General features: G+C 41.1%; 1 protein-coding gene and 1 long non-coding RNA gene across 2 annotated transcripts in view; one reads left to right on the forward strand and one right to left on the reverse strand.

The window, feature by feature from the left end:
* LOC141153323 (uncharacterized) overlaps nt 1-3075 on the forward strand; it is a 76394-nt gene extending 73319 nt beyond the window's left edge. Inside the window, exon 2 of the long non-coding RNA XR_012247286.1 lies at nt 2522-3075. This is a non-coding gene — a long non-coding RNA (uncharacterized lncRNA). The remainder of the gene's footprint in view (nt 1-2521) is intronic.
* The window catches only part of RASSF6 (Ras association domain family member 6), a 128279-nt gene that overhangs the window by 55023 nt on the left and 45774 nt on the right, over nt 1-27482 (reverse strand). Inside the window, exons 2-5 of the mRNA XM_073638032.1 lie at nt 19322-19411; nt 13802-13880; nt 3939-4087; nt 2233-2330 (exon numbers count right to left, since the gene is read on the reverse strand). Coding sequence (XP_073494133.1) covers nt 2233-2330; nt 3939-4087; nt 13802-13880; nt 19322-19386 — 391 coding nt within the window. The 5' untranslated portion in view covers nt 19387-19411. The remainder of the gene's footprint in view (nt 1-2232; nt 2331-3938; nt 4088-13801; nt 13881-19321; nt 19412-27482) is intronic.

The raw sequence follows: 27482 nt of genomic DNA on the forward strand, positions 1-27482 counted from the left end.
TCACAAGAGTAACAGAAGAAAATGGACCCCAAAATCCATTGTGCAATTACTCCTGAGTATTCTGATATCCATATGTGGTGGAAAACTACTGTTTGGGCACACGGCAGGGCTCAGAAGAAAAGAAGCGCCAATTGAATTCTGGAGCTCAATTTTGGCTGAAATAGTTTACGGATGCCATGTCACATTTGAAAAGCCCCTGACATGCCAAAATAGTAGAAGCTCCAGAAGTGACCTCATTTTGGAAACTATACCTCTTGAGGAATTCATCTAGGGGTATAGTGAGAATTTTTAACCTGAGTCAATGGAAAATTACCACTGTTTCCACTAAAATGTTGCTTTGGCCCCAAGTTTTAAATTTTTCAAAAGTGATTATAAGAGAAAATGGACCATATAATTTTTTATGTAATTTCTCCTGAGTATGCCAATACCCCATTTGTGGTCAAAATCTTCTGAGGCGCACTGCAAAGCTCAGAAGGGAAGAAGCACCATACTGGAGTTTAGATTTTGCTGGAATGGTTTGAGGGTATCACATTTGCAGAGCCCCTAAGGTGCCAGAAGAGCAGAACCCCCCGCAAGTGACCCCATTTTACAAACTACACTTCTCAATGAATTTATCTAGTGGTATAGTGAACATATTGACACCACATGTTTCACAGAATTTTATATCATTAGGAGGAAAGAATAATTACATTTTTACGACTAAATTGTTGTTTTAGCCCCAAGTTTTTCATTTTTATAGGGACTAATAGGAAAAATGGACCACACAGTTTATTGTGCAATTTCTCCTGAGAGCACCAATACCCTACATGTAATTGAGAACTACTTTTCAGGCACAGTGGAAAGCTCAGAAGGGAAGGAGTGCTATATTGTAGTGCAGATTTTGATGTTATGGTTTGCGGGTGCCATGACGCACTGCTAGAGCCCCTGAGATGCCAGAACAGCAGAACTCCCCCATAAGGAACCAAATTTTACAAACTACACCTCTCAATTAATTAATCTAAGGGTGTAGGGATCATATTGACACCACGGGTGTGTCACAGAATTTTATACCATTGGGCTGTGAAGAAAAAATAATTACATTTTTACCAAAAAAATGTTGTTTTAGCCCCAGATTTTACATTTTCACATGGGGAAATGGCACCAAAATTTGTCACACAATTTCTGCTGAACGTGATAATACCCCATATGTGGCTGTACAGTACTGCTTAGCGCTATTTGACTCTCAGAGAACAAATTATCGTAGAATAGCTTTCAGACTCCATACACAAAGCCTCTAAGTGCAAGAAGAACAGAATCCTCCCCTCAAGTGACCCTATTTTGGAAATTACACCCCACTGGGAATTTATCTACAGGTGTAGTAACCAAGTTTTGACTCCATGGGTGTTTTCCAGAAACAAGCAGAAATGGAAAATTTAAAATCTGCCATTGTAGTGTCCAGTATGTTGTAGTGCCCACACATTGTAGCGTCCATACATTGTGCCCAGCTCGTGCTTCTGGAGACATGGACCCCATAAATTAAGCGGGCTGTCATCGCTACAGAAATGCCAAACATGTGGATGAGAGCATTTGGATTTGGGAGCGCAGAATTTGATGGATTCTGTGCCCAATTTTTCGCACTGACTGACCTTTATTTCTTAAAGTAATGATGGCCACTCGTTTTTCTTTATTTTTTCTTGCCATAATACAAATTCTAACAGTCTATTCAGTAGGACTATCAGCTGTGTATCCACCAGACTTCTGCACAACACAACTGATGGTCCCAACCCCATTTATAAGGCAAGAAATCCCACTTATTAAACCTGACAGGGCACACCTGTGAAGTGAAAACCATTTCCGGTGACTACCTCTTGAAGCTCATCAAGAGAATGCCAAGAGTGTGCAAAGCAGTCATCAAAGCAAAAGGTGGCTACTTTGAAGAACCTAGAAAATAAGATATATTTTCAGTTGTTTCACACTTTTTTGTTAAGCATATAATTCCACATGTGTTAATTCATAGTTTTGATGCCTTCAGTGTGAATGTACAATTTTCATAGTCATGAAAATACAGAAAAATCTTTAAATGAGAAGGTGTGTCCAAACTTTTGGTCTGTACTGTATATATAAATGTATGTATAATGTTTATATATGCTAAATCCCTCGATGACTCTATGACCATGCACGTGGACAACCATACTACATCTTTACATTAAGTCTTTTAGTGCATTAAGGGGTTAAATATTGAAGTAATTTTACCATCTTTTGAGTCCAACTCAAAATCTGAATTCGTGACAGGCTCATCTATTTCTTCAATGTGATAAAGGTCATCAAATTCACCCCAGCGCATCATTCCACTAAAAAAATTCAAAACACAATGTCTATATGTGACATTAAATACAATAAAATGTAGGTTACATACATATATATAATATTCCGTACATCTTTGGATGAAAAAAAAAATATTCTGTTGGTGAAGAAGACAAATAATACATCCATTGTGGTAACTATGTTTATGTGTTTGTTTATTTTTTTTGCTCTTAACCAGGCCAAATAATAAAGCAAAGAACACTTAAAGGGAATCCATCGGCAGGTGTTTGCTATATAACCTGAAGACAGCAGGAGCTAGGGTATGAAACCATTGATGTGTCGTTTTTTTGGCTGGGTACTGTTGTTTACTTACAATGAACGTTTTATCACCTGAAGATTATCACTGCCTGGACTACAGCTCAAGTGCCTGCTAGACCGACCCGCCCCTTTCTTTGATAAGCAGCTCACAATCAATAGACAATCTACACAAAGAGTTTTAGTGTGGGCTGAGTTAGCATTCTGAGCTCTGCTTCATGCTACATCTAAAGACCCTGATTGTGTCACAACTGCTGCACCCAGTAAACTAAGTAATACATCATTGGATCCAGGGTCTCTTTTCCTACATCATGCTGCTCTCAGATGAGGTAGCAAAAATCTGGTGACAGATTCCCTTTAAATCAAATATTCCTACATAAGTGTTATGATCTGCATCAATGGCACTAATACCACTGTCTTCACTTTTAATACTGAATTAAAGGAAATGCATCATTAAAAAATTACCTATTGTTTAAACCAGGTTTTTATATTTGTTTTTTGTTTTTTTTTATGCTAACTTTTTTATTTTCCATATTACAGTCTATAATATAACTAAATTCTTGTAATTTTCACAATGATCACAAAGCCTAATACTAGACTCATAATTCCCATTCTGGATAGGAAGCCGCATGCACATAGACAGCAATAAACTGGCTCCAGTTCGTTGACTTCTACACGAGAGCTTTCGAGGCAAGCTCCAGGGAAAGGTCATTATGCCTGGAGGAGAACATGAAGTCATCTTCATCCGTACAGAACAAGAACCATGAAGCTAGTCGTAAGCTTTGTGTCCAGTGTGAGAAATACAAGATTTAATTTTTTTTATGTAGATAGATTTTAATGTAGATATATTCAGTTCCGGCACCCCAAGCAAACTGTTGATCAATGATCATATAACACATTGGAAGCTCAAGTCTGTTTTTGTGGGAACTTGTCTTACATAGCAATTATTTGTCCTGGCTCTAAAATGATGCGCCCCAATAGTTTATATGGACAGAGCATGTCTCCATGAGGAAAGTCCTTTAGTATGGAGCATGGAACCAGAACATGCAGATATAAGTTTAGAAGAAAAAAAAGCACAGCATCGTGTAGCAATGGATTTCATTAGCTTTTCGAGGTTGTATGTATGGAGTTTCTCATTAATGTAAATTAGGGAGTAGGTTCTTGTCTAAGCTATTTGAATCACATTGCACATTGAATCACATAATTAATGGATATTACATTAATTAGAAATCCAGTATCCTCACAAGTAGATTATACTCGGAGGATTCAACTAGCCAGAAAAGCATTATGAAAAAATTAAATACAGCTTGCTCTAAGTTGTCACTTCACATGAAGAATACCTCTTTGTTATGCTTGATCCAATAACTTCAGGCAGTTGGATGCATTCTGAAGAAACACATTTTTCATCTTGCATTTGAAATCTAATGGGCCGTTGGACTCCCCAGAATATCTCAATAAGGCCAGATAAAACAATCTGTTTCCTGTCATCCTGTGATGAGATAAAGTGCTTTGCATTAGGCGGACACATAAGCAGTAATGGCCCATCTATTTGCTTAGTTGTATTCTTGTATTACTGCTGCTTCTATTTTTGTTTCGAATGTTTCCAAAATGCTGCAGACACTTACTCATACACATTTCAGTCGTAATGCTTAGTGATTTAGCATGGATTGCCAGCGCACAGGGAAAGGCAAGTATTTTGTACCCCATAACCCGTGAACTGTATTGTAGTATATAAGTAATGCATTGTTATGTTGTTGTATTTTTATTATTTTATTACATTTTTGTGGTATTTTTTTTGGTTCCTGGAGAACTGTGCTCTAAGGCTCTAAGTTAGGGATCTATTAACACCTAATAAGAGTGTAGTATTCAAGCACGAAGCAAACTACCAAAAGTCAGCTGGACAAAACTAAAACATGAAAGCACCTACAAGAATCCTGCAAGGACCAAATAATGATAGTATAAATAAAACACATAATTTTTATTTAATATATAATGGACTGGACAAGGACGATTTAAAAAAAAACAAAACAATCACATTTGACACTTACATACACTTGGCTAGCCGGCACGCATGTAAATGCGAAATTAATATTCAGTTAGATACTACTCGCCCGAGGATAACATCGCAATCCTTGGACTGGCCATCTGCTCTCCTGACATGAGCGTGACAGCATGTATTTTTCAGCAGCTGTCACACTCAGTTCAGGAGAGCTGAGGGCTATTCCAAGCATTGCGATGCGATTCCCGGGCATACCGCAGTCTGACTGAATCAATGACACCGCTAGAGGGGTGGGCACGATTATGGGCAAGGGAAGGGGTGAATATTTATTTGGCATTAACATATGTTTGACAAGCCAACTCATGACAATAAATGTTCAGGGGCTAACAAGCAATGCAACGGGGCAACGTACAAAAATAAAAAAGTTACCCAAGCCCTATTTCCGGATACTATTAGTAGGGTAGGCAAAAATGACCTGACATTCACTTTAACAGAATCTAACATTTTCTGGAGATGCAACTCCCACATAGGTATGCTTTCCCATATTTTGGGGTTCTGCCCTGAACTAAAGCTAGTTTGGAAGTAGATAGAGTTGACTTTAAGAGATTTAAGACTTATTACATATACTTTAACCCCAGAAGACGTTTTATTATTTTCTCCTTCAAAACACTACAAGCCTAAAAAACACAATCTCTTGTCAGGAGTCCCTAAATACCTAAACACCCTACAGTGGAAACTAACAAGTCCCCCTACTGAATGAATAGATAACATTTATTTAATATACTGCCTAAAAGAACTATCTAGATGGGAATTTCATACACATCCACAACTCCTCAAAATATGGTCGCCCTGGATACATATAACTCCATATCCATCATGCCAAATTACACAAGCCATATCATACCTTCCCCAGAACACCTTTTCCTCCTCTAACCCTACCCCCTCTCCATCTGTAATTCTCCCCTCCCACCGTATGGGCCCCTTTGTAGATCTATATTGTATCCTATTTTTTATCTCTCCTTTATACAGTGGCATGTAAAAGTTTGGCCACCTCTGGTCAAAATTACTGTTATTGTGAACAATTAAGCAAGTTGAAGATTAAATGATCTCTAAAAGGCCTAAAGTTAAAGATGACACATTTCCTTTGTATTTTAGACAGAAAAAATAGTCATTTTTTTTACATTTTAAAAATGACAAAAAAAGGAAATGTGCTGATGCAAAAGTTTCGACACCCTTCTAGCTTTGTGTGCTCAGATAACTTTGACCAAGGTTTCAGACTTTAATTAGCCTGTTAGGGTTATGGCTTGGTCACGATCATCATTAGGAAAGGCCAGGTGATGCAAATTTCCCAGTTTTATAAAAACCCAGCCTCCTCTAACCTTGGTCCAAAAAACAGCAGCCATGGGTTCTTCTAAGCAACTGCCTAGCACTCTGAAAATGAAAATGGTAGAGGCCCACAAAGCGAGAGAAGGCTATAAGAAGATAGAAAAGCAGTTTCAAGTTGCACTTTCCTCTGTTTGAAATGTAATTAAGAAATGGCAGTTAATGGGAACAGTGGAGGTCAAGATAAGATCTGGAAGATTAAACACAATTTCAGTAAGCGCTTCTCTTAGAATTGCTAGAGAGGCAAATCATAAGAACCCCCGCTTGACTGCAAAATACCTTCAGAAAGATTTAGCAGACACTGGAGTTGTGGTACATTGTTTTACTGTTCAGAGGCACCTGCACAAATATAGCCTTCATGAAAGAGTTATAAGATGAAAACCTCTCCTGTGTCCTCACCATAAAATTCAGCTTCAGAAGTGTGCAAAAGAACATCTAAACAAGCCTTATGCATTTTGGAATCAAGTCCTGTGGACCGATGAGGTTAAAATGGAACCATTTGGCCACAATGATCAAAGGTATGTATGGAGAAAAAAGGGCACATAATTTCAGGAAAAGAACATCTCGCCAACCATAAAGCATGGGGGGTGGATCAATCATGCTTTGGGGTTGTGGTGCAGCCAATGGCATGGGGGAACATTTCACGGGTAGAAGAAAGAATGGATTCAATGAAATTTCAACAAATTCTTGATGCAAACATAACACCATCTGTTAAAAAAGATGAAGTTGAAAAGAAGATGGCTTCTACAAATGGATAATGATCCTAAACACACGTCAAAATCCACAACAGACTTACTCAAAAGATGCAAGCTGAAGGTTTTACAATGGCCCTCAGAGTTTCCTGATCTGAACATCATTGAAAATCTGTGGCTAGACCTCAAAATAGCAGTGTATGCAAGACAACCCTGGAATCTCACAGAACTGGAAGAATTTTCCAAGGAAGAATGGATGAAAATCCCTCAAACAAGAATTGAAAGACTATTGGCTGGCTACAAAGAGCGTTTACAAGCTGTGATACTTTCAAAAGGGGATTCAATGAATAAAGAATTACTAAAAAAAATTAGAGCCTGGAAATTATAGAAAGAAGTGATAAGATAAGATCCAGCAGTAAGACTTATGCCTTGATACAATGAATCTCCTTTATTGTAGATTAGTAAAACAACTCACAATAAATCATACAAGTGTTGAAAGTTGCAAAGGCGTTTTAGAGCTATGTTCTTAATCATTGCCATTAAGGCAAGGCGGTGATTAAGGGCAAAGCTCTGAAATTTGTTTGACACTTTTAACTCTTGTATGATTTATTCAGAGTTGTTTTACTGATCTACAATAAAGAAGATGCATTTTATCAATGCATGAGTCTTACTGTTGATTCTTATCTTACCTCTTCTTTCATTCATCTTTCTGTGGAGCAAGTGTTCCGTGCACAGGACGTGCCTGACCTGCATGACTGAGAAATATACACTGACGAGCAAAATGGTAACAATGTTTTGAACTTTTGACTTTCAGGCTCCATATCTCACCATCCATTACTGCTTCGAACATGAGACTACTATCAATCTATAGACAATCATCTTGGCTATCTCATACATAAATTTGACTTGCAACTATTTAGCATATGATTATGCAGATTTTTGCCATGTCACTGCATTATTACTGTTTTGCTCCTAAAAATCTATATTTTAATTTTTATTACTTTGTTAGAATTTGTAAATCCACCTTTGGCTTTCAGCACTGCCTGAATCCTTCTGGGCATGCTCTCGATCAGATTGAAACATGTCTCGACCGAAAATTGATCCCAGGTCTCTTTTACATGTTCCTAAAGTTGGTGCATACTGGTTAACTCACTTTGGTATGTATACAGCTTTTTCTTCAACCCTGCCCACAAGTGTTCGATTGGGTTGAGGTCGGGTGACTGTGAGGGCCAATCCAGCACCTTTACTTCATTGTCATTGAACCATTTCTTTGCTAATCTTCAAATTGTTGTCCTGCTAGAACACTATGTTGTCCTTTTCATACCCACAGTTGACAGTACCTTCAATTTCTCAATCTGTTGGCCCCTTTTTCCCTTGTTTCTTCCAGACCCATTTGCACCCATCAGAGCTTAGTCTATTAACTTTCGTCTCATCGCTCCAAATCACCCATTTCCAATCTTATAATATACACTTTTAGTACTTTTTTACAAACTCGAGTTGACCCTTCTTATGATGATATTTAAGTCGAGGCTTCGTCACCTTTTTTAAGGCCACCATTTCAGACTTGTGTAACGTGCAGTGCAGTGCACATTGCTTGCATGGACGTCTGTGATCTCACTATTACGAAGCATACAAGCTACCTCCACTGCCGTGTTTGTCATGCCAGTACTGATAGACTTTTTGATGAGCCGACTTGTTGACTCCGGTATTTTGCCTGAACATCCTCCTCTTGGCTTTTAAATGGATGGACAGACTTCATTTTGTATTCTGTCATGACACTTACATGATGCAGTTTGGCAATTTTCTTGGCCGAGAGACCGCTATCGATAAGCTGGGTGATGCTATTTCTCTTTTATTGTGAAATCTTCTTCATGGCTAACCAGTGATCTTTTACTTGGGAATCAACCTAGTAACACACTGAGATATTAGGGATTGTGAGGTCAGGTTGTAATTTGTAGTACACAGGAAGAAAAAGATTTTTCCACCCCCAGGAACAAAACAGCAACAATGCAGTGACATGACAAGAATCTGCACAACTAATCATATGCAAAATAGCTGCAAGTCAAATTTATGTATGAGATAGCCAACATGATTGTCTATAAAATGATGGTAGTCTCTCATTCAAAGCAGTAGTGGATGGTGAGATATGGAGCCTGAAAGTCAAAAGTTCAATACATTGTTACCCTTTTGCTCAGCACTGTAAGTGAGTAACTTTGTTTTAAAATTTAAACCTGGAAATTATAGGCTGGTAAGTCTAGCCTATGTGGCATCACCTGCTTCAAAGCTAGCTGCAGAAAAACTAATTTTTCCCCAAAACATCTGTCAGGGTGCTTTCACATTGCGTTTTGTCACACATTCGTTGGTCTCATCGCTGCGTGTGTCCGAACCCCCCACAAAATGGGATTCTGGCATATGTGGAGACGGGGCCAAAGACTATAATGGTGCTTACAGACGGAACATGCTCTCTGACGTGCATCGTTTTTGGGAATATACCTCTACTGGAGGCAGACAATCAGACGTAGTAGGCTACACAAAAAACGGAATGTGAAAGCACCCTTAGCCACACATTGCCTGTGTTGTGTATTGACGTGGCCATCAACCTCCTCCTCTGATGATTTCATCTCCTCAGCACACATGCCTGGTTCCCAAGTGTTGTCCACCATAGAATCATCATTATCATAATCCCTGATTTGGCTGACAGTTGCCTCAGGGTGGACAATAGCCTGAGCTTCTTGCCCCCCTGCCCAATTACCATCTGAAGATTTACCCTGGCTCAGAGGGCTACTACCACTGCCAGTACCTCTACCACCACGGCGCGCAGAGCCAGCAACACAGCTTGGCATTAAAATTGTGTTCTCTATCTCCTCAGGCCCCATGTCATTCGAGTACAAAGGCTGATTGTTCATCTCTTTCAGTAAATCAACTGGAAGAATGTGTCCTTGTATAGTATGTTCCTTTGCCCTCAGGGTGCTGTGGGTTTGGAGACTATAGGGCAGAAAAGAAACAGGTGTCTGACAGAATGGAAATTCCGCTCTATACAACATTCAGTGTTATGGGGGCGGAGGAGGTGGACTGAGCAGAACACCGAGACCAGCTGAGGGTGTTGCTGTCAGAGGCTATATCATCCTGCTATTATTAAGATGAGTGGTGTGACAGATATTCAATTAGACCCTATGCTTCTTCCCCATTGATAGGTTTGCCAGAGGCCTAGAAGGCCAAGTGTGACCTGCATTAGGTACTACTACTCCCTGGACAGTTGCTGCCAGCAGTTAAACGTCTAGTTTTACTGTAATTAGTTTGCAAATTTTAGGCTAAAGCACATTAATTCCCCATGGCCAAAAAGGACCACATGAGAACAAATTCCAAGATGTAGGAACACCGCTTAAAAATGCTGCAACAAACGGCAGGATAGTTATCTGCCAAACTGGAACAATAAATTAGGTGTGCAAAAAGTAAAATGTGTGTAACTGTATAAACTGTATATTGTTGTTTGTTTTGTTTAGTTTTTTTTCTTTTTTTTTTTGGGGGGGGGGTATTTTTTGTTTTAAATACCCCCCCCCCCTTTACAAAAAAAATCTTATCCCTAAAAAACTAGGTTGCTAGGTAGGTACATGTACGGAAACTAATTTGAGGCAATAGCCAGCAATATTGTTCATATGTTATGGCTGTAGAAAAAGAAATGAACCGCATATCAAAAACTTGTATATAATCTATTACAGCTAAGCAAAAATTTACAAAACTGATTCTTAGTTTAACATTCTGATCAGATTATATGAAGCTCACGGCAATGTTACGGCGAACCACTTAGTGGGTCCCTGACCTCACAGGTGCAGTGCTATGCACCAACCACCGTCATAGCACTAGTGCACTAGCAGTGCGAGCGACCTGATGCCCCCATGCTGCAAACATGCTGCAAGGCTGAGTGCTCATGACTCCATGCCACACCACCCACAGGCACAGCACCACAGCAATAATGGCCACCACACAGCACCAACACGAAGTGAAAGGAGCTAAAAAATTCACCTTCCACATTTTCTCAGACTGAGTTTAAAGCAAAAATAGGCAGAACCCCTCTTGCAGTTTCCTGCTAACTAAAACGCCTGGGCCAAATGAGAAAAGAGCTGTTCCAAGCAAAACAAAAAGAAAAAAAAGAGAAAACAGACCATGCAATTATATCATAGCTGTAGAAAAAGAGTTGGACCACACAAACAAAACTTATACTGTACATTCATTTACTGTGGCTAAGCAAAAATTTACAAAACTGAACATGAGGTTCTCAGTTTAACATTCTGATCAGACTGTATAAAGCCCACTACAACTTCATGGCGAGCATCTCAGTTGGTCCCTGACCTTAAAGGGGTTTTCCTAAGAACAAAAGTTCATTTTAATAATTGGCTGTGTCTGACCGTGTATGGCAGGGTTCCCCAACTCCAGTCCTCAAGTCCCAACAGGTCATTTCAGGAAATCCTGAAAATAGTTACATGACCTGTTGGTGGGTCTTGAGGACTGGGGTTGGGGAACCCTGATGTATGGAACATACCACAACTCATGGGCAGGGGAGGAAGCAAAAGACGATACAGACATTACAGCAGGGGATCACAGAGGATTCATTTTGTGAGGTAAAATATTTCACTGCATGTTTTTAAACAATATTTTACCTCACAAAATGAATCATCTGTGATCCCCTGCTGTAATGTCTGTATACTCTTTTGCTTCCTCCCCTGCCCAGTAGATGTGGTATAATCAGAACGTGTTCCGTACGTGGTCAGACAGAGCCATTGATTAAAATTAACTTTCGTTCATGGTAAAACCCCTTTAAAGATGTGGAGCCATGTGCCAACTAGTGCCGAAGCGATAGTGGACCAGCGGGCAAGCCACCTGGTACCCCCATAGCAGCCGTGCTGCAAGGTTTTGGCCCCATGACTCAATACCACACCATGCGGTGGTAGTTGGTGCATGGCACCACACATTTAAGGTCAGGGACCCACTAAGAGATTCACTGTGACATTGTAGTGGGCTTCATACAGTCTGATCAGAATGTATAAGTATTGGATGTGCGGTCAATGTTTTTTCTATAGCTGTACAAAAAATCCGTATTCTGGAGAATATTTTTGTAAAATATGAGTAAAATTCAATAGAGACACCAACATAGACAGGGTGGATTGTGGAGGTGTTGTAATGGGAAACACTAATTGTTTAACTCCAGGGAAGGGCAAGATCTTTGATATAAAGGGATACAAAGATCTGTAGGAGAAGAAAGTAGTCAACCACGAAAAAGTGGAGAAAAGATCCAGCAGGAGAAGTACAGAGTACAGCTATTGGTTTTGGCAGTTAATAGGTCGTTTGTAACTTTGGCTAGGGCTGTTTCACTCGAGTGGTGGGGACAAAAGCCAGATTGTAGTTGGCTGAACAGTGTATTTGATGGGAGGAGGGAGGAAAGTTCAATGTAGACATACTATTCAATGAGTTTTGAGGTGAATGGGGTGATAGCTGGATGTAGAGGCCGAGTCAAGGGATGGTTTCCTCAGAATAGGTGTGGTGGTTGCATGCTTGAAAGAGCACGGGTGGTAAGGTAGGAGAGAAGGTTGGATGGGATAAGTACACAAATGGTGAGGTGTGACATGGAGACAAAAATTTGCAAGCTTTTCTTAGTTATGGTGGGGAAGAAGGTTATGGAGAAAGAGAACTGAACTGTCATACAGAGGATATGTACATTAAAACTCTCTCTGATTTTGTCAAAATCTTTTCTTTTAAATGTGAGGCAGTCTTCTGCTGAAATGAGGAAAGTGGGAGGAGGAAATGGGGGATGGACAAGAGAATTAAAAGTGTATAACTGTTTAGGGTTTTGGGATAGAGAAGATATGAGGTAGTGAAGTAGTCCTGTTTAGTAGAGGAGAGGGCTGACTTGGATTTGAAAACGTCTTGAAAGAATGTTTTAAAGTCTTCCTGTAAAAGAGTGTTTTCTTCCAGAGCTGCTCTGCAATTGCAGCTTTTTTTGTGAGGTTAGTGTGAGTTTGGTGTGAGTTTTCTATTGATTCGTCGCATTCTGCTATGTACTAGAGGTGTGACCAAGTCAAGAGATGATCCAAGTGTGGCATTATAGAAAGCAGTGGCTAAGATTTGGTGGACAGCGGTAGAAGAAATTTAAAGAGTGTGTGAATGTCGAGGCATGTGAGGGCCATTGAAGAGAATAGGGATGATAATATAAACAGATAGGGGAGAGGTGAGTTTATGATACTGAAATTGAGATCTAGAGTATGTTTGTCTTTACAGGTGATTGTGAAGGATTATTGTGTGAGACCTAAAGATGAAGCAAATCAACAAGAGCTTTGAGGCTTGTGACTAGTGAGTGTCAATAGGAATGTTTAAATCACTCATGATGATGGTGGAGATGTGAGTAAAGAGAAAGTGTAGAAGTCAGGTGGTGAAGTGATCTATAAATCTGGTGGCAGGGCCTGGGGGTCATTATAGGATAAATTAATTTTGCTGCTTTCTGCATAGGAATGTGTGGCACTGACCTAGAGGTCAAAGCAGCGTCTTGCTGCTTTAAGCAACTAAATTGTTGGCAGCTGGGTGAGCACTCGCTGCGCCCCTGTGATGCTCCAAGAAGAAGTGGCAGTAAGGGCAGGGAAGGGAGAAAGGGAGAAAAATGTTGTGCCCTCACAGAATGTGGCAGGAGGGTAACTGCCCCGTGATGCCACAGTTTACACCTATTTGTTGTTATCACCACATCAGATTGAATTATCTAGAACTACAACCATAACCGGTATGAAAATGTAAATTTAAATAGTTTGTATAGGAACCTGTGGCATTGACCTAAATGTCAAAGCAGCCTCTAGCAGCTTTAATAAACCAATTCGTCAGCAGCCAGGTTGTGCACGCAATGCTTTTCCCCTGCGCGGATCCAAGAAGAAGCAGCAGGGAACATAGCAAAATGCTGTGCCCCCACAGAATGTGGCACCTGGGTAACTGCTCCTGTGATTACCCTCCCCCACCCACATGCTACGCCACAGTTTATGCCTAATTATTGCTATCTCCCCATCAAATTGTATTATCTAGAATTACAACAACAAGAGGTATGAAAATGTAAATTTAGATACCTTGTATTAATGACAATTTCTTTACTTACCTGGTGATATGTTATTTGTAGGTTCTTTTTGTCTTTGAAATAACAGTTATATGACTTAAGAAGTGAATTAAGCTGACTTCTAAAATACAAGCAAAAATGACAAAATTTATATAGATAACATGAACACGGCATTTACATATTTACAGAAATCATCCTTAGCATTAGAACATATTGTGCAGGTCACTAGCATGATACTAAAACAATTCTGACCTGTCAAGACATAAGACTTGTTTTTCCAACGCATCTCACTTATGATCAATCAGTTTGAGATATACAAGGAAATTGGAGGATCAAGTCATCACCTTGAACTTTTTTCATGTTATTCAAACTATTTCTGATTAATTGTTGCAGTCTGTTCTGCAGACAGAAGCCACAGGCATTAGGAAATGCCACTGTCAATTAAGAGATATACCTTATCTGTAAGTGTGTTTAGGTAGGTGGTACATGGAAAAGTAATATCCACATGAATGCCAGGTCTCACAGTTTACCAGGTGAACATTGCGGAGAGCTTCACACCACCTTCACTTGTTTTCCTGTTTTCCCATTCTCGTGCAATTACTGGACCAAGTATGTGCAACATGCACACCTGGCCATCCACATAACGGAAAAGAGAATGGGGAATATTTATCAAGCTAAGTATGTAAGTATTGTGGCATAATTTGACCCAAAAACTCTATTTCATGACTTGGACCATAATTATGAAGTGTTTTTGACACTTTTTGTAACTTGTCTAACTAGGGACTTGACCATGAAGAAAGGAGCATGGTTTGTCAGAAAAGAGGTGTGGTTTTATGTGTGACACAATGTGTCAAGAAATTGTGTAAACCAAAATTGTGGCACCCATTTTGGCCCAAAGTAAGCCAACTAATAGTTAATGTAGACCGTAAGACAGTCTTAAAATTAGACAGATTTATTAAATAGCAGGAACTACTTTGATAAATTTGGAGCATTTTAAGCTGTCTACTCTAGCATTTTCTAAGAATTAAACTGTTTTTAAACATATTCCCCATTTTGACTCAACAAATCAGGCCACTTTCTTCTGTTGTTTCATGTTCACTTTTTGATTCTCTTGTGCCCATTGAGGGAGCTTTTGGTGGTGGACAGGGGTTAGATAGCATGGGCACTCTAAATCTTTATAGGTGTAATGACACTCAGCTCTGCTATATACTACACAGTAGCTGCAGAAATCAGGGCTGAGAGGAGAGCTGTGTGTTATTAGATGTCTCACAGGATAAGGCATGTTTTTCGGAGTATCCGGGGGCGTGTTCATTTTTCCCTGCATGATGCCTCCTGCTTGTGATTGGACAGCTTCATGCAGGGGAAAAAGTACACGCCCCCTGATACAAATTTCTGATACTACCCTGTTGTGCTCATCTTAAATTCCAACCTAAACTTCACAAGGTAAAAGCTCTGCAATGGAGATAAGAAATTACAAATTATTATTTATTTAGCTCTGCAGCCACTATTCCATGATGTGTCCAATTTAACATGCTAAACCTGGTGAAAGCTCATATGTAAATCTGCATCATGACCCATCTGTCAAACTTTTTGCCAAATGCACCACAAATTTTCAACATGCATTAGATCGGTATACAAGAGCTAAATTGATTTAGCAGAATATTGCATTCCAGACTGCTCAGGATGAGATTTGTTACATGGGCATATTATAATCTTATCCCCTGTGTATTACAGTAGCAGAATTGTAGATGAGATTTCATCACATTTTATCTACATGCTGCATAAAAAAATCTGCAGCATGCAGTGCCTTGAAAAGGTATTCATACCTAGTAAACTTTTCCACATTTTTTCAAGTTACACCCACAAACTTAAATGTATTTAAGTTTGGATTTCATGTGATATACCAACACAAAGTAGCAAATATTTGTGAAGTGTAAAGGAAATGATACATGGTTTTCTAATTGTTTTTAAAATATAAATCTGAAAATTGTGATGTGCATTTGTATTTGCCCCCCCCCCAGTCAATACTTTGTAGGACCACCTTTCGCTGTAATTACTGCTGCAAGTCTTTTGAGTATGTCTCTACCAGCTGTGCACATCTAGAGGCTGACATTTTTGCCCATTCTTCTTTGCAAACTAGCTCTCTGGATGAAGAGTGTCTGTGAACAGCAATTTTCAAGTCTTGCCACAGATTCTCAATGGAATTTAAGGCTGGACTTTGACTGGGCCATTCAAACACATGATTATGCTTTGATCTAAACCAGTGTTTCCAAACCTCCAGTGCTCACGGCCCCCAATAGATCATGTTTTCAGGATTTCTTTAGTATTGCACAGGTGATGGAATTATTATTAAGGCATCTGAAACTGCCACATGTTCTCTCACCTGTGCAATACTAAGGAAATCCTAAAAACATGATGTGTTGGGGGCTGTGAGAACGGGGTTTGGGAAACACTGATCAAAAGCATTCCATTGTAGCTCTGGGAATATGTTTAGGGTCATTATCCTGCTGGATGATGAACCTATGCGCCAGTTTCAAGTCTTTTGCAGCCTTGAACAGGTTTTCCTCCAGGATTGCCCTGTATTTAGCTCCATCGATCTTCCCATCAACTCTGACCAGCTTCCCTGTCCCTGCTGAAGAAAAGCATCCTAACAGCATAATACAGCCACCACCATATTTGATGGTAGGGACGTTTTTTTCACAGTGATGAGAAGTGTTAGTTTTCTACCACACATAGCATTTTGCATTCAGCCCAAAATTTTCTACTTTGGTCTCATCTGACCAAAGCACCTTCTTCGACATGCTAGCTATGTCCCCTATATGGCTTTTTGCAAGCTGCAAACAGGACTTCTTATGGCTTGGTTTCAAAAATGGCTTACTTCTTGCCACACTTCCATAAAGGTCAGATTTGTGGAGTATACGACTAAGGTTGGAATCACACTAGCGTATAGCATCTGATGTGAGAGCATCGTATGTGATATGCTAACGACCCTTGGCTCCTGCTACTGTGCTCCAATCCTCTCACTTCATCTCCTCCATGGCATGACTCGGCATATATCGGACTGCACTGGGATGACATCCGAGTGTAGTCCAATATTTCACACGCACCAGACTTGTATGGTTGCGAGTGAGTCTGCGATTGTTCTCTCATGCCGAATCGGCATAAGAAAATAATCGCAGATCTGAGCTGCATCATAATATAACTGTGGGACGAGTGCTATGCGATGTTTTATCTCTTGGTACTTGTCTGTGTTATACGGTAGTGTTAATCTGGCCTAATAGTTGTCCTGTGGACAACTATGTCTCCCACCTAAGCTGCGAATCTCTGTAGCTCCTTCAGAGTGACCCTGGGCCTCTTGGCTGCTTCTCTAATTAGTGTTCTGCTTGCTTGGGATGTCAGTTTAGGTGGGCAGCCATGTCTTGGTAATATTGCAGTTGTACCATACTGAGCTTGGGCTCATTCCCTTACACTTCACAAATAGTTGCTACTTTGTGTTGATATAGTATTTCAAATCTCAATGAAATACATTTAAAGTTTGTGGGTGTAACATGAAAAATATGGAAAAGTTCACAGGGTATGAATACTTTTTCAAGGCACTGTAAATCTTCTAGTGCTTCTTAATTTGACATCCACAGCATTTCAGTTTAGATTCATATTTGCAATATAAGGGTTGAAATCTTGGGTAAATCCATACATTTTGGTGAGAACTTTGTCTCTGCAGAATGCACAGGACCTACTCAAAAAGCTCTGTTGTTGCCATCCACTAAATGACTGAATTGCGTGTTGCTTGGTATTCAAATCCACTTGCTCCAGTTTCCATACAGTATAAGGTTTCATTTGTCTTTCACATACAGGGCAGAGCGCTGACTCAGATAATACAAGAGGACCACCCTCTGTAGGAAAGTGTATGGGTTGTGTATACAAGAATGAATACAATGCTTTCCTCGACAACTAAACTCTGATCATTCTGCTTATTTGGTAAACTCCAGCCTGGATTATTTACATGAATCCACACCCAAATGAGTTTCATGGACGTGTCCTGCAAAATCTTTTGTGTTTAGAAATAGTTACCAGGATCGTATGCAAAGCATGAACCATGGCAACATCTTTGCATTGTAAATAGCTCTCACCACAATCAAGAGGTTTGTTCTAACAGTAGGCAATTCACAAGACCAACAATAGGAACATTTTAGAACTCAATTACTCTTTATTAATATTGAAAGAGAAATCATATTTTAAACTGACAATATTGACTCCTTAATTACCCATTATTTTGCACTTCAAGGTATTACTTTTAGTTTTGTAACTTTTTTTTGCATAAAAATTAGCATTCAATATATACAATTTTTTTTAAAAGCAGTATGTAGAAAAAGCTAAATTCCACCATTTTGTTGTGGTTTTATGTAGTTCTTCAAGCACTAAAAATTATATTTTACCTTTATTTGTATGGGCTGTAGTGATTAAAGAGATATACAATATATTCATTTTTTATGATTTTATACTTATTAAAATGTTTTTATCAAAACCAATCATGTTTATACTTCATTTTCGATGTTTTTAACTGTTTTTTATTAAAGGGTAGCTGAGTTTTCAAGTAAATTTTGAGAAAAAGGTGTCATGTGTGTACATGAGGAATAACACCGTTTCTGAACATTATGTGACCTCTATCCTGTTTTCTCAACAGTTTTCACCTCAGCAAGCTGTCACTTGCAATCCACTGGGAGCTGGGTGAAGAGATGAGCTGCCGTGATTTCTCATATACTGTAGACAGCACAGACATGAGGTACTACTGCTCTTCATTCTCTTTTTAGCTCCAAAGACAAGCTGCAGCTACATGGTGGACATTATACAGCAGAGCTGAATTGTCTTGATCTGAATCAAGCTCTGATGTGAGGTAAAACACTTGTTGGAGTGCTCTGCACAATCTTTTTCTGTCTGCATCTGTCTGTTCCCTTCCCTGCTCCTCACTCCTCCTCCCTCTCACTTCTCCATAGAGGATAATGCAGCCATCTCCTCTGAGCAAGATGGACTTGAGCTGCTTTTCACAGTGGATGGTGAGTTCAGGAAGTGAGGGGAGTGTAAGAAGTATTTGATAAGTGGGGAAGGAAGCTAATTTCTCTGATAAGATACATTACAAAGTTTCTTATAATCGCCTGTACTATTCTTTTATACAAAGCTTGTTTACTTTCTTTTTCACAAAGAAATTGCTTTTCATCACATCATTGCAAGGGTAAACAAATGGGTTCAGAGTTGGGGGGGTGGTAGTTAAAGTAAATGTAGATGCAAGAAGACAGGCTTTGACTCCATGCTTCCAGTGCTGTACATTAAAAAAAGATCTCCCATTAAGCTTCTTTTTTTTTCTTCATTAAATTTGTGTATATGTGTATGTAGTGTAGTGTAAGTGTGTTTATATACTTATCTACAGTGGCTTTCTCTTGGATCCAAGGCCATTACCTGCTCTGAAATAATGGAAGTTGAGCTTGGATTGTTGGCTATAGGTAACGAAGAAAAATTCCATAAATAATGCCCGTTGTGTCTATCCTATACAAGTACATTACTTACCTAGTGACAGACTTTGATCCTTTAATGAATGCTAATGGAGATTCCAAGCCAGAATTTTTGGCCATAGTAACTCACAAGTCAGCTACAATCCTACAAAGAAAGAGAAAAGCAACAATTTTGCTATACGCCTTGATGTTCGGTAATAGAGATGCATACATTTTCTTTATGAAATCTTAAGCCATGGTATATTTTATATACAGTTCACATCAAATCATCCACCTGCAAAGTCATGGTACTCTCTGGATGGTGTCTACATAGAAGCTTCCATCTTGCAATCAACTTAAAAGGAAATAGAAATATAGTGACAAAATTCTGCGCATCTGCAGCCATTTTACTACATCTTTATGTATACTGTATATGTACGCGAACTAACATGATTTTTAAATCTGATACCTGATTTTAGAACATGTAGCCCTGCTAGTTGTGTATATCACCCAGCCTGGTAGTCATGATTAAAATCTTACATTCAAAACTTCTCCTTCTTCTCATTCAACTACAGTCTGGCTTCTGACCCCATCACCACTGAAAAGGCCTTACCAAAGTCACTAATGATGTAACTGCCAAAGCCTGACTTTACTGACTGCCTCCAACACAGTCGACTCTCCACTCGATTCTCTCCTTTTTCAAGCCCTCTTGTCCCTTAACATGATAGACTTGGTTCTCTCCTGGATCTTCTCATAACTCACCAAGCAGACATTTAATGTCTGCAACTGTCTTACCACCTCCTCACCTGCTTTATCTTTGTGTTCCTTAAATTTCTTCCATTGACCCGTAGGCTGCGTGCCCACAATACATTTTTAAAGTGTTTTTGCCGCGAAATTTCCGCAGCGAAAACGTTTAAAAAATGCTTGGTAATACGTGCCCCATTGTCCCCAATGATAATCCGCATGTGCTGTGCACATGCTGTGGAAATTTCCGCTGCGGATTATCATTGCGGAAAAATACGCAGCATGTCCATTAATTTTGCGGACACGCAGCGTAATCGCCACCATTGACTTGCATTGGACCGCGTGACATCCGCATCACTGCATCTGCACAAGCGGATATCACACGGTTCAATGTGCGGATGGTACCCAGGTCTGGAGAAGAGGAGACTCTCATCCAGACCCGGGTACCATAGAAACTGTAATAAAAAGAATTTAAAATAAAAAATAAAGATTATACTTACCTTCCGATGTCCTCCCGGTGTTTTCTCCCCTCCGTCTGGTCTGCTTCTTTGGCAAATGCTACCGCTCTGCTAACTAGAATTACATGCTGTGGGTCAAATGTATCCTTCCCATATTGATTTTAAAAACTCAACATGGAGAAAACTGAATTCATCATCTTTCCACAATTGTATCCATCCTCTCACTAGACCTTTCAACCACAGTTAAAGGCTACACAATATGCCAGCTCTCACAAATCGCTGCCTTGGTGTAACCTTAACTGTCTTTTAAACAACACGGCTAAGCTCTTACCAACTGATAACTTCTCCAGCTCAAAAACATTTCTCAAATCTGTTTTTTCTTTAACTGTGAGTCAGTAAAAATTCTAGAGCATATCATTATCATCTTCCACATAGATTAAGAAGTCACCATTATTCTCAATGGACTCTGCTTTAACACTGTTGCTACCTTGCAATTCACCCTCAAATTTGTTGCCTGCTTCCCTTATTGCAAATATCTCTCTTTCCTCAACCAGTCCCCTCAATAGGTAACCATTGTTCAGAAAGCTCTGTTCAAAATATTTACAATGACATACCAAGTCCCAGTTCCCCACATGTAATATCGGATCCTCGCAAAATATTCTTCTTTGTGCTCCTCATGTCTGCTCCTCACATAATGATCTCAATAGTTCTGCTGTGCATATCTATATTTTGGAACTAGCAGCTTCAACTGATCAGCCTTTCATTCACCATCAAAGCCTTCTTAAGCATCTTTAAAACCTTCTTAAGGAACTATTACAGCCATAAGGAAGTTTTCTTCTCACTTGTTAATCTCCATGCTTCATTAGAGGTCATAGTTTGAATTTATTTTGTCCTACAAGTATTGCCTCCAAAGGGATTTTGGAACATGTAATGCCATCAACTCTGGAGAACTCTGCTGTATGTATCATGCCAAATATTGAGAGCTAGAGGTAGCATTTTATTAAATTATTGGAGTTTTTCAACTATTACAGGTTATAGCATATAGTTAGTTCATACCATATTTTACTAACCAGAGCATGTGATCTCTGGAACCTTTACCAATCTCAAAACAAAGGAGGCCGTATACCAATAAAGCACAGCAAACCTTTTTTTCCTCCTTTTTTTATAATTCACTTTTCAACATTCCTCAACGTCTTACTGTTTCATCACTGATTTTGACTCTTTTTCTCTATTTACACGCATTGCTTCTTACACAATTCTACTGGTTGTAGTTGGAAATACCACGCTTAATTCTACTTCATCACGCAGGATCTCCATTTTTTGAAGCACACCTCTCAGACATTTTTTAAGATATCAGTAAGGTTTTTGATCTTTGGAAGCCCTTATCTTTACTCAATATCTCTCTATTATCACATAGGACTGTATTTATATCCCTTGCATGTGTTTTACATTAATTATGTCATTATCAGTAATTTCCCTTGGATTATACAATATATCATTTGTTTAAAGATTTAGTTCATTTAACGACTGACAGAAAATTTGGCATAAAAAACAAAGAATATGTGACGCACGAGAAAACGAAATACAAAGAAAAACAAACTAAAGAATTCAAAGGACTGAGAAAGTCTAAAACCTGACATAAATGCTTGCATAATAAATATGACCAATAATATATAGAGGCCAATATAAATTAGAAAATAAATGATATTTAGTCAGGACCACATGTAAATTAGTGGTTTACTCACCTAGATATCAGCTACAGAACCTATGAGACTTCCCTGAGAAGCAGCTGTATCTCTAATGATGTATGTGTATTTATACAATGTTCTCGCTGATGATAATACTAAGAAAACACAAACTGATCAAACCCATGAGCAAATATTTAATTGCTGGCCTATTACTGTTTGATAGCAGGAGAGTTATGTTTTAACTAAAAGAATAATCAACCTGTCCCACAGCATTATAAAGGGGTCATGAAGAATATATTTTAAAGTTTTATATAAGTCAACAGTATATTTTACAACTTATCACTGCCAAAAATATTAGCGCTGTATAGCTCTACTGACTAGTGATGAGCGAGATTGCTCGGAGAGCCCTTTCAACGAGCACACTCGGGTGCTGTCTGAGTATTTTCGTTGTGCTCGACAACTATGTTCTAGTCGCCGCGGCTGCATGTGTCGCGGCTGTTAGACAGCTGTGACACATGCAGGGATTGCCTTACCAACAGGACTATGTGGGGCCATTATTCAATATGGAGGACTATGTGGGGCCCATTAATCTGTATGGAGGACTATGTGGGGCCCATTATTCTGTATGGAGGAATATGTGGGGCCCATTATACTGTATGGAGTACTGTGTGGGGCACATTATACTATATGGAAGACTGTGTGGGGCCCATTATTCTGTATGGAGGACTTTTTGGGGCCCATTATTTGTATGAAGGACTTTGTGGGACCCATTATCCTGTTTGGAGGACTATGCTGGGCCCATTATTGTGTATGGAGGACTGTGTGGGGCCCATTATTGTGTATGGAGGACTGTGTGGGGCCCATTATACTGTATACTGGTTGGCCCTTGACTTTGTCCAAGTTTTTCATTTTGGCCCTCTGTGTGTTTGAGTTTGACATCCCTCACTTAGTGCTAATCAGTCCAGCCAGCCAATATCATGCCCACATCGCTGTAGTGCCCCACCGCCTCCTCCCTGCTTCCTATATCACACAGATGCACAGTGGCCACCGTGGTTACAGCGCAGGCACAGTGATCTGTCTATGTGCCACTACCCTGGCGTCTCACTGTGCAGACCTGAAGTCTAATCAACCCAGAGCTTCCCTGTGCGATCTGACATCAGACGCAATGTGCTATACAGGTCAGTTAACAAGTAGTGGCACGTACTTCAGACATATACAATGGACTTGTGCTTATGTACCACTACTTGTTGGGTATGCACTATAACACAGCAGGGCATCACATCTGCTGTGAGATCACGCAGGAAAGTGCTTGGTCTATACAGTGTGACGCCAGGGAAGTGACTCATAAGTAGTGTTGAGCATTCCGATACTGAAATATCGGGTATCGGCCGATATTCGCGGTATCGGAATTCCGATACTTAATTCCGATACTTTTACAATATCGAATACCGGAATCGGAAGTTCCCATAATGCCTGCGCTCTGCAGTGTCTCTGAAGGATGACAAGCTGGATGGCAGCGCTCAGCTGAGATCCAGCCTGTCATCAGAATGCCATCCCAGCGTGGGAGAATTCTCCTGATTGTTTAAAAGCCGGCGCGCGGTAAAAAGCCGCCGGCTTTTAAACAATCACAGAGCCCCATACTGCTTCCCCGCAGCCTCCCACCCCGATCCTCCGCTCCCCTCACCACCTCCAATCCCAATCGTAAATTAGGACCGGGCGGGGAGCGCAGCACCAAGGAGTGAAGGACCCGGGCGGGGAAGCCGGCAGTGAAAAGACTTCACCGCCGGCTTTCCCGTTCTGTGCTGCGCTTTCCCGCCGGTTATTTCAAATGAACAGCTGAGGTATCAGGTGATGCCGATCAGCTGTTCATTTGAAGTCGCCGCGGTGCCCTCAGAGGGTTCATGTGAGTTCATGCTTGACTGCATTGCATGAACTCACATGAACTTTCCCACGGCCGCACAGGTCAGCCTCACCTCCCGGACCCGTCATGATTAGTGTGTGTGCGGGGTGTGTGTGCGGGGTGTGTGTGCGCGGGCTGTGTGTGCGGGGTGTGTGTGTGCGGGGTGTGTGTGTGCGGGGTGTGTGTGTGCGGGGTGTGTCTGTGCGGGGTGTCTGTGCGGGGTGTCTGTGCGATGTGTCTGTGCGATGTGTCTGTGCGATGTGTCTGTGCGATGTGTCTGTGCGTGCAGGCAGACATAGGCCGATGTGACACTACTACTCCCATCGGCCTATGTCTGTCCCCCGTCCACTCGTGCCAGCAGGATCAGCTTGATGGGAGCAGTAGTTCCCATCAGCCTGATCCTGCTATTTAAATTGCCCTACTGTGTCCCCAATGAATGTTAGATACATGTCATTGGTGGCCAGTGGTTACCTACAAGAAATTAGTTCATACATTACCTGTCCCCGCCGATTGCCACCTAAAATAAAGTAAAAAATAAAAAACTACACCTATACTCACCTAGACACCTAATTCCCCGAAGCCATCGATCTCCTGTAATAAAATATAAAATAATAAACCACAACCTTATCCTTACCCCTCCGTAGTAGTCCACGAGTGTCCCACGAAGATCTCCAGTTTAGAGCAGCCACATAGAATGTGACCGCTCTGAACCGCTGCCGCCGCTAGAATGACGGGGCCGTAAGGGTTCACCGGAGTTCAGGCAGCGCTGCTCCGGTTAGCTACTTTACGGCACTGCTGTATCGTGAGAAATTCCCACGGTATAGCAGTGCCGTAAAGGAGGTCTCCGGAGCTGCGCTGCCTGAATGCACTCCGGTGACCTCAGTCAGTGGCTCCCGCTGCCGGGAGCGGACGTGTTCCCGGCAGCGTGAGCTTACAGCAGCCATGCACAGCTGTCACCTTCTCCAGATGTGACAGCTGTGCATGGGAGATCAGCGCAGGAACGTGGACAGGTAACTATTTTTTTTTAGTAAACTAAGAATTAAATAAAATGGCGTGTTTTATTTCAAATAAATTATTTTTTTCTGGGTGTAGTGTGTTTTTTCTTTTTAACACTTTGTAGGTTAGTAATGGGGGTGTCATATAGACGGCCATCATTACTAACCTGGGCTTCATGGCAGCTGGCGCTGACATGAACCCCACCACTATTACCCCCTGCCACCGCACCAGGGCAGCGTGGAAGAGCGAGGCTAAGTGCCAGAATTGGCGCATCCTATGGATGCGCCATTTCTGGGGCGGCTGACGGCTGGTGTTTCTAGCCTGGGAGGGGGCCAATATTCATGGCACCCTTCCTGAGCTATTAATATCAGCCCCCAGCTGTCTGCCTAGCCTTTGCTAGCTATTAAAATAGGGGGGACCCCACGTCATTTTTTTGGGGGGGGTCCCCCATTTTAATAGCTAGTAAAGGCTAGGTATTCAGCTGGGGGCTGATATTAGTAGCCTGGGAAGCTCCGTGGGTTTTACCCCCTTCCCAGGCTTCAAACATCTGCCCCAGCCGTCTGCTTAACCTCCGCTAGAGACTAAAATTATGGGGGATCCCACGCCATTTTTTTTTAAAATAAATCCTTTATTTTAACACTAAATGACATTTGAGGAGTTAATAAAGATGCAGTCCCTAAATTATTATTTATTTTTTAATTAATTTTTCCCAAAACTTTTGACGTGGGCTTCGCCATATTTTTGTATGCCAGCCAGGTACAGCATCCAGCTTCTATGAACGCGCCATTTTCCGGGGCGGCCGCGGACTGCAATTTTCAGCGGGGGGGGGGGCAGAAAGCTTGGGCCTCCCTGCGCTGCAGATTCCAGCCCCCAGCTGCCTAGTTGTACCTGGCTGGACACAAAAATAGGGAGAAGCTCCATTTTTTTTTTTTTTTTATTATTTCATGAAATTCATGGAATAATTAAGAAAAAAAGGGCTTCCCTATATTGTTGTGTCTGGCCAGGTGCAAATAGGCAGCTGGTGGTTGGGGGCAGCCCGTTCCTGCCTGCTGTACCTGGCTGGACACAAATATAGTGTGAAGCCCCACGTCAATTTTTTTTAAATTATTTCAGGAAATTCATGAAATAATTAAAAAAAAATTGACGTGGGGCTTCGCACTATATTTGTGTCCAGCCAGGTACAGCAGGCAGGAACGGGCTGCCCCCAACCACCAGCTGCCTATTTGTACCTAGCCGGACACAACAATATAGGGAAGCCCTTTTTTTCTTAATTATTCCATGAATTTCATGAAATAATTAAAAAAAAAAAATGTGTGGCGCTTCGCCCTATTTTTGTGTCCAGCCAGGTACAACTAGGCAGCTGGGGGCTGGAATCTGCAGCGCAGGGAGGCCCAAGCTTTCTGGGCCCCACCCGCTGCAAATTGCAGTCCGCAGCCGCCCCGGAAAATGGCGCGCTCATAGAAGCGCCATCTTCTGGCGCTGTACCCAACTCATCCAGGGCCCTGGTGCGGTGGCTCACTGGGTAATAAAGGGGTTAAGGCCAGCTTGGCATTATCAGCTGGCCCTAAGCCCGAAATTCATGGGGTCACGCCAATATTAGACATGACCGCCATGAATTTCTAGTAAAGTATTTAAAAAAAACACAAACACCCAGAAAAAAGTCCTTTAATTGAAATAAACACACAATTCTTTATTGTTCTAAATTAAACCATACTTACCATCACGCCCATTCCAGCTGAAGCCAACGATCTCCTGCAATAAAAGTAAAATAATAAACCAACCTCATCCTTACCTTTCCATGGTTCCCACGACAGCTTCAGCTCTGCTACATCGAGATGACAGGCTGGACCGTAGCAGAACGCTGCCATCCAGCCTGTCATCCCGCAGACACTGAGAAGCGCAGGCATGTTTGCGCTCCTCAGTGTCTGGCTGTGACGGCATCCAGATGAGCCGAGGTCATGTCCAATGAACTCAGCTCACCTCATGCACGTCACTGACAGCGTGGGAAAATTCTCCTGCACTCAGCGCTTCAGCGTGAGACTTCTCCCACGCTGTCAGTGACATACATGAGGGGAGGTCATGTCCAATGAACTCAGCTCACCTCATGCACGTCACTGACAGCGTGGGAAAATTCTCCTGCACTCAGCGCTTCAGCGTGAGAATTTTCCCACGCTGTCAGTGACGTGCATGAGGTGCGCCGAGTTCATTGGACATGACCTCGGCTCATCTGGATGCCGTCACAGCCAGACACTGAGGAGCGCAAGCATGCCTGCGCTTATCAGTGTCTGCGGGATGATAGGCTGGATGGCAGCGTTCTGCTGCGGTCCAGCCAGTCATCTCGATGTAGCAGAGCTGGAGCCGTCGTGGGAGCCATGGAAAGGTAAGGATGAGGTTGCTTTATTATTTTACTTTTATTGCAGGAGATCGTTGGCTTCAGCTGGAATGGGCGTG

This window comes from Phyllobates terribilis, unplaced genomic scaffold, assembly GCF_046119375.1.
Source record: "Phyllobates terribilis strain yellow unplaced genomic scaffold, ASM4611937v1 Scaffold_1__5_contigs__length_1240528914, whole genome shotgun sequence".
Lineage (NCBI taxonomy): Eukaryota > Metazoa > Chordata > Amphibia > Anura > Dendrobatidae > Phyllobates > Phyllobates terribilis.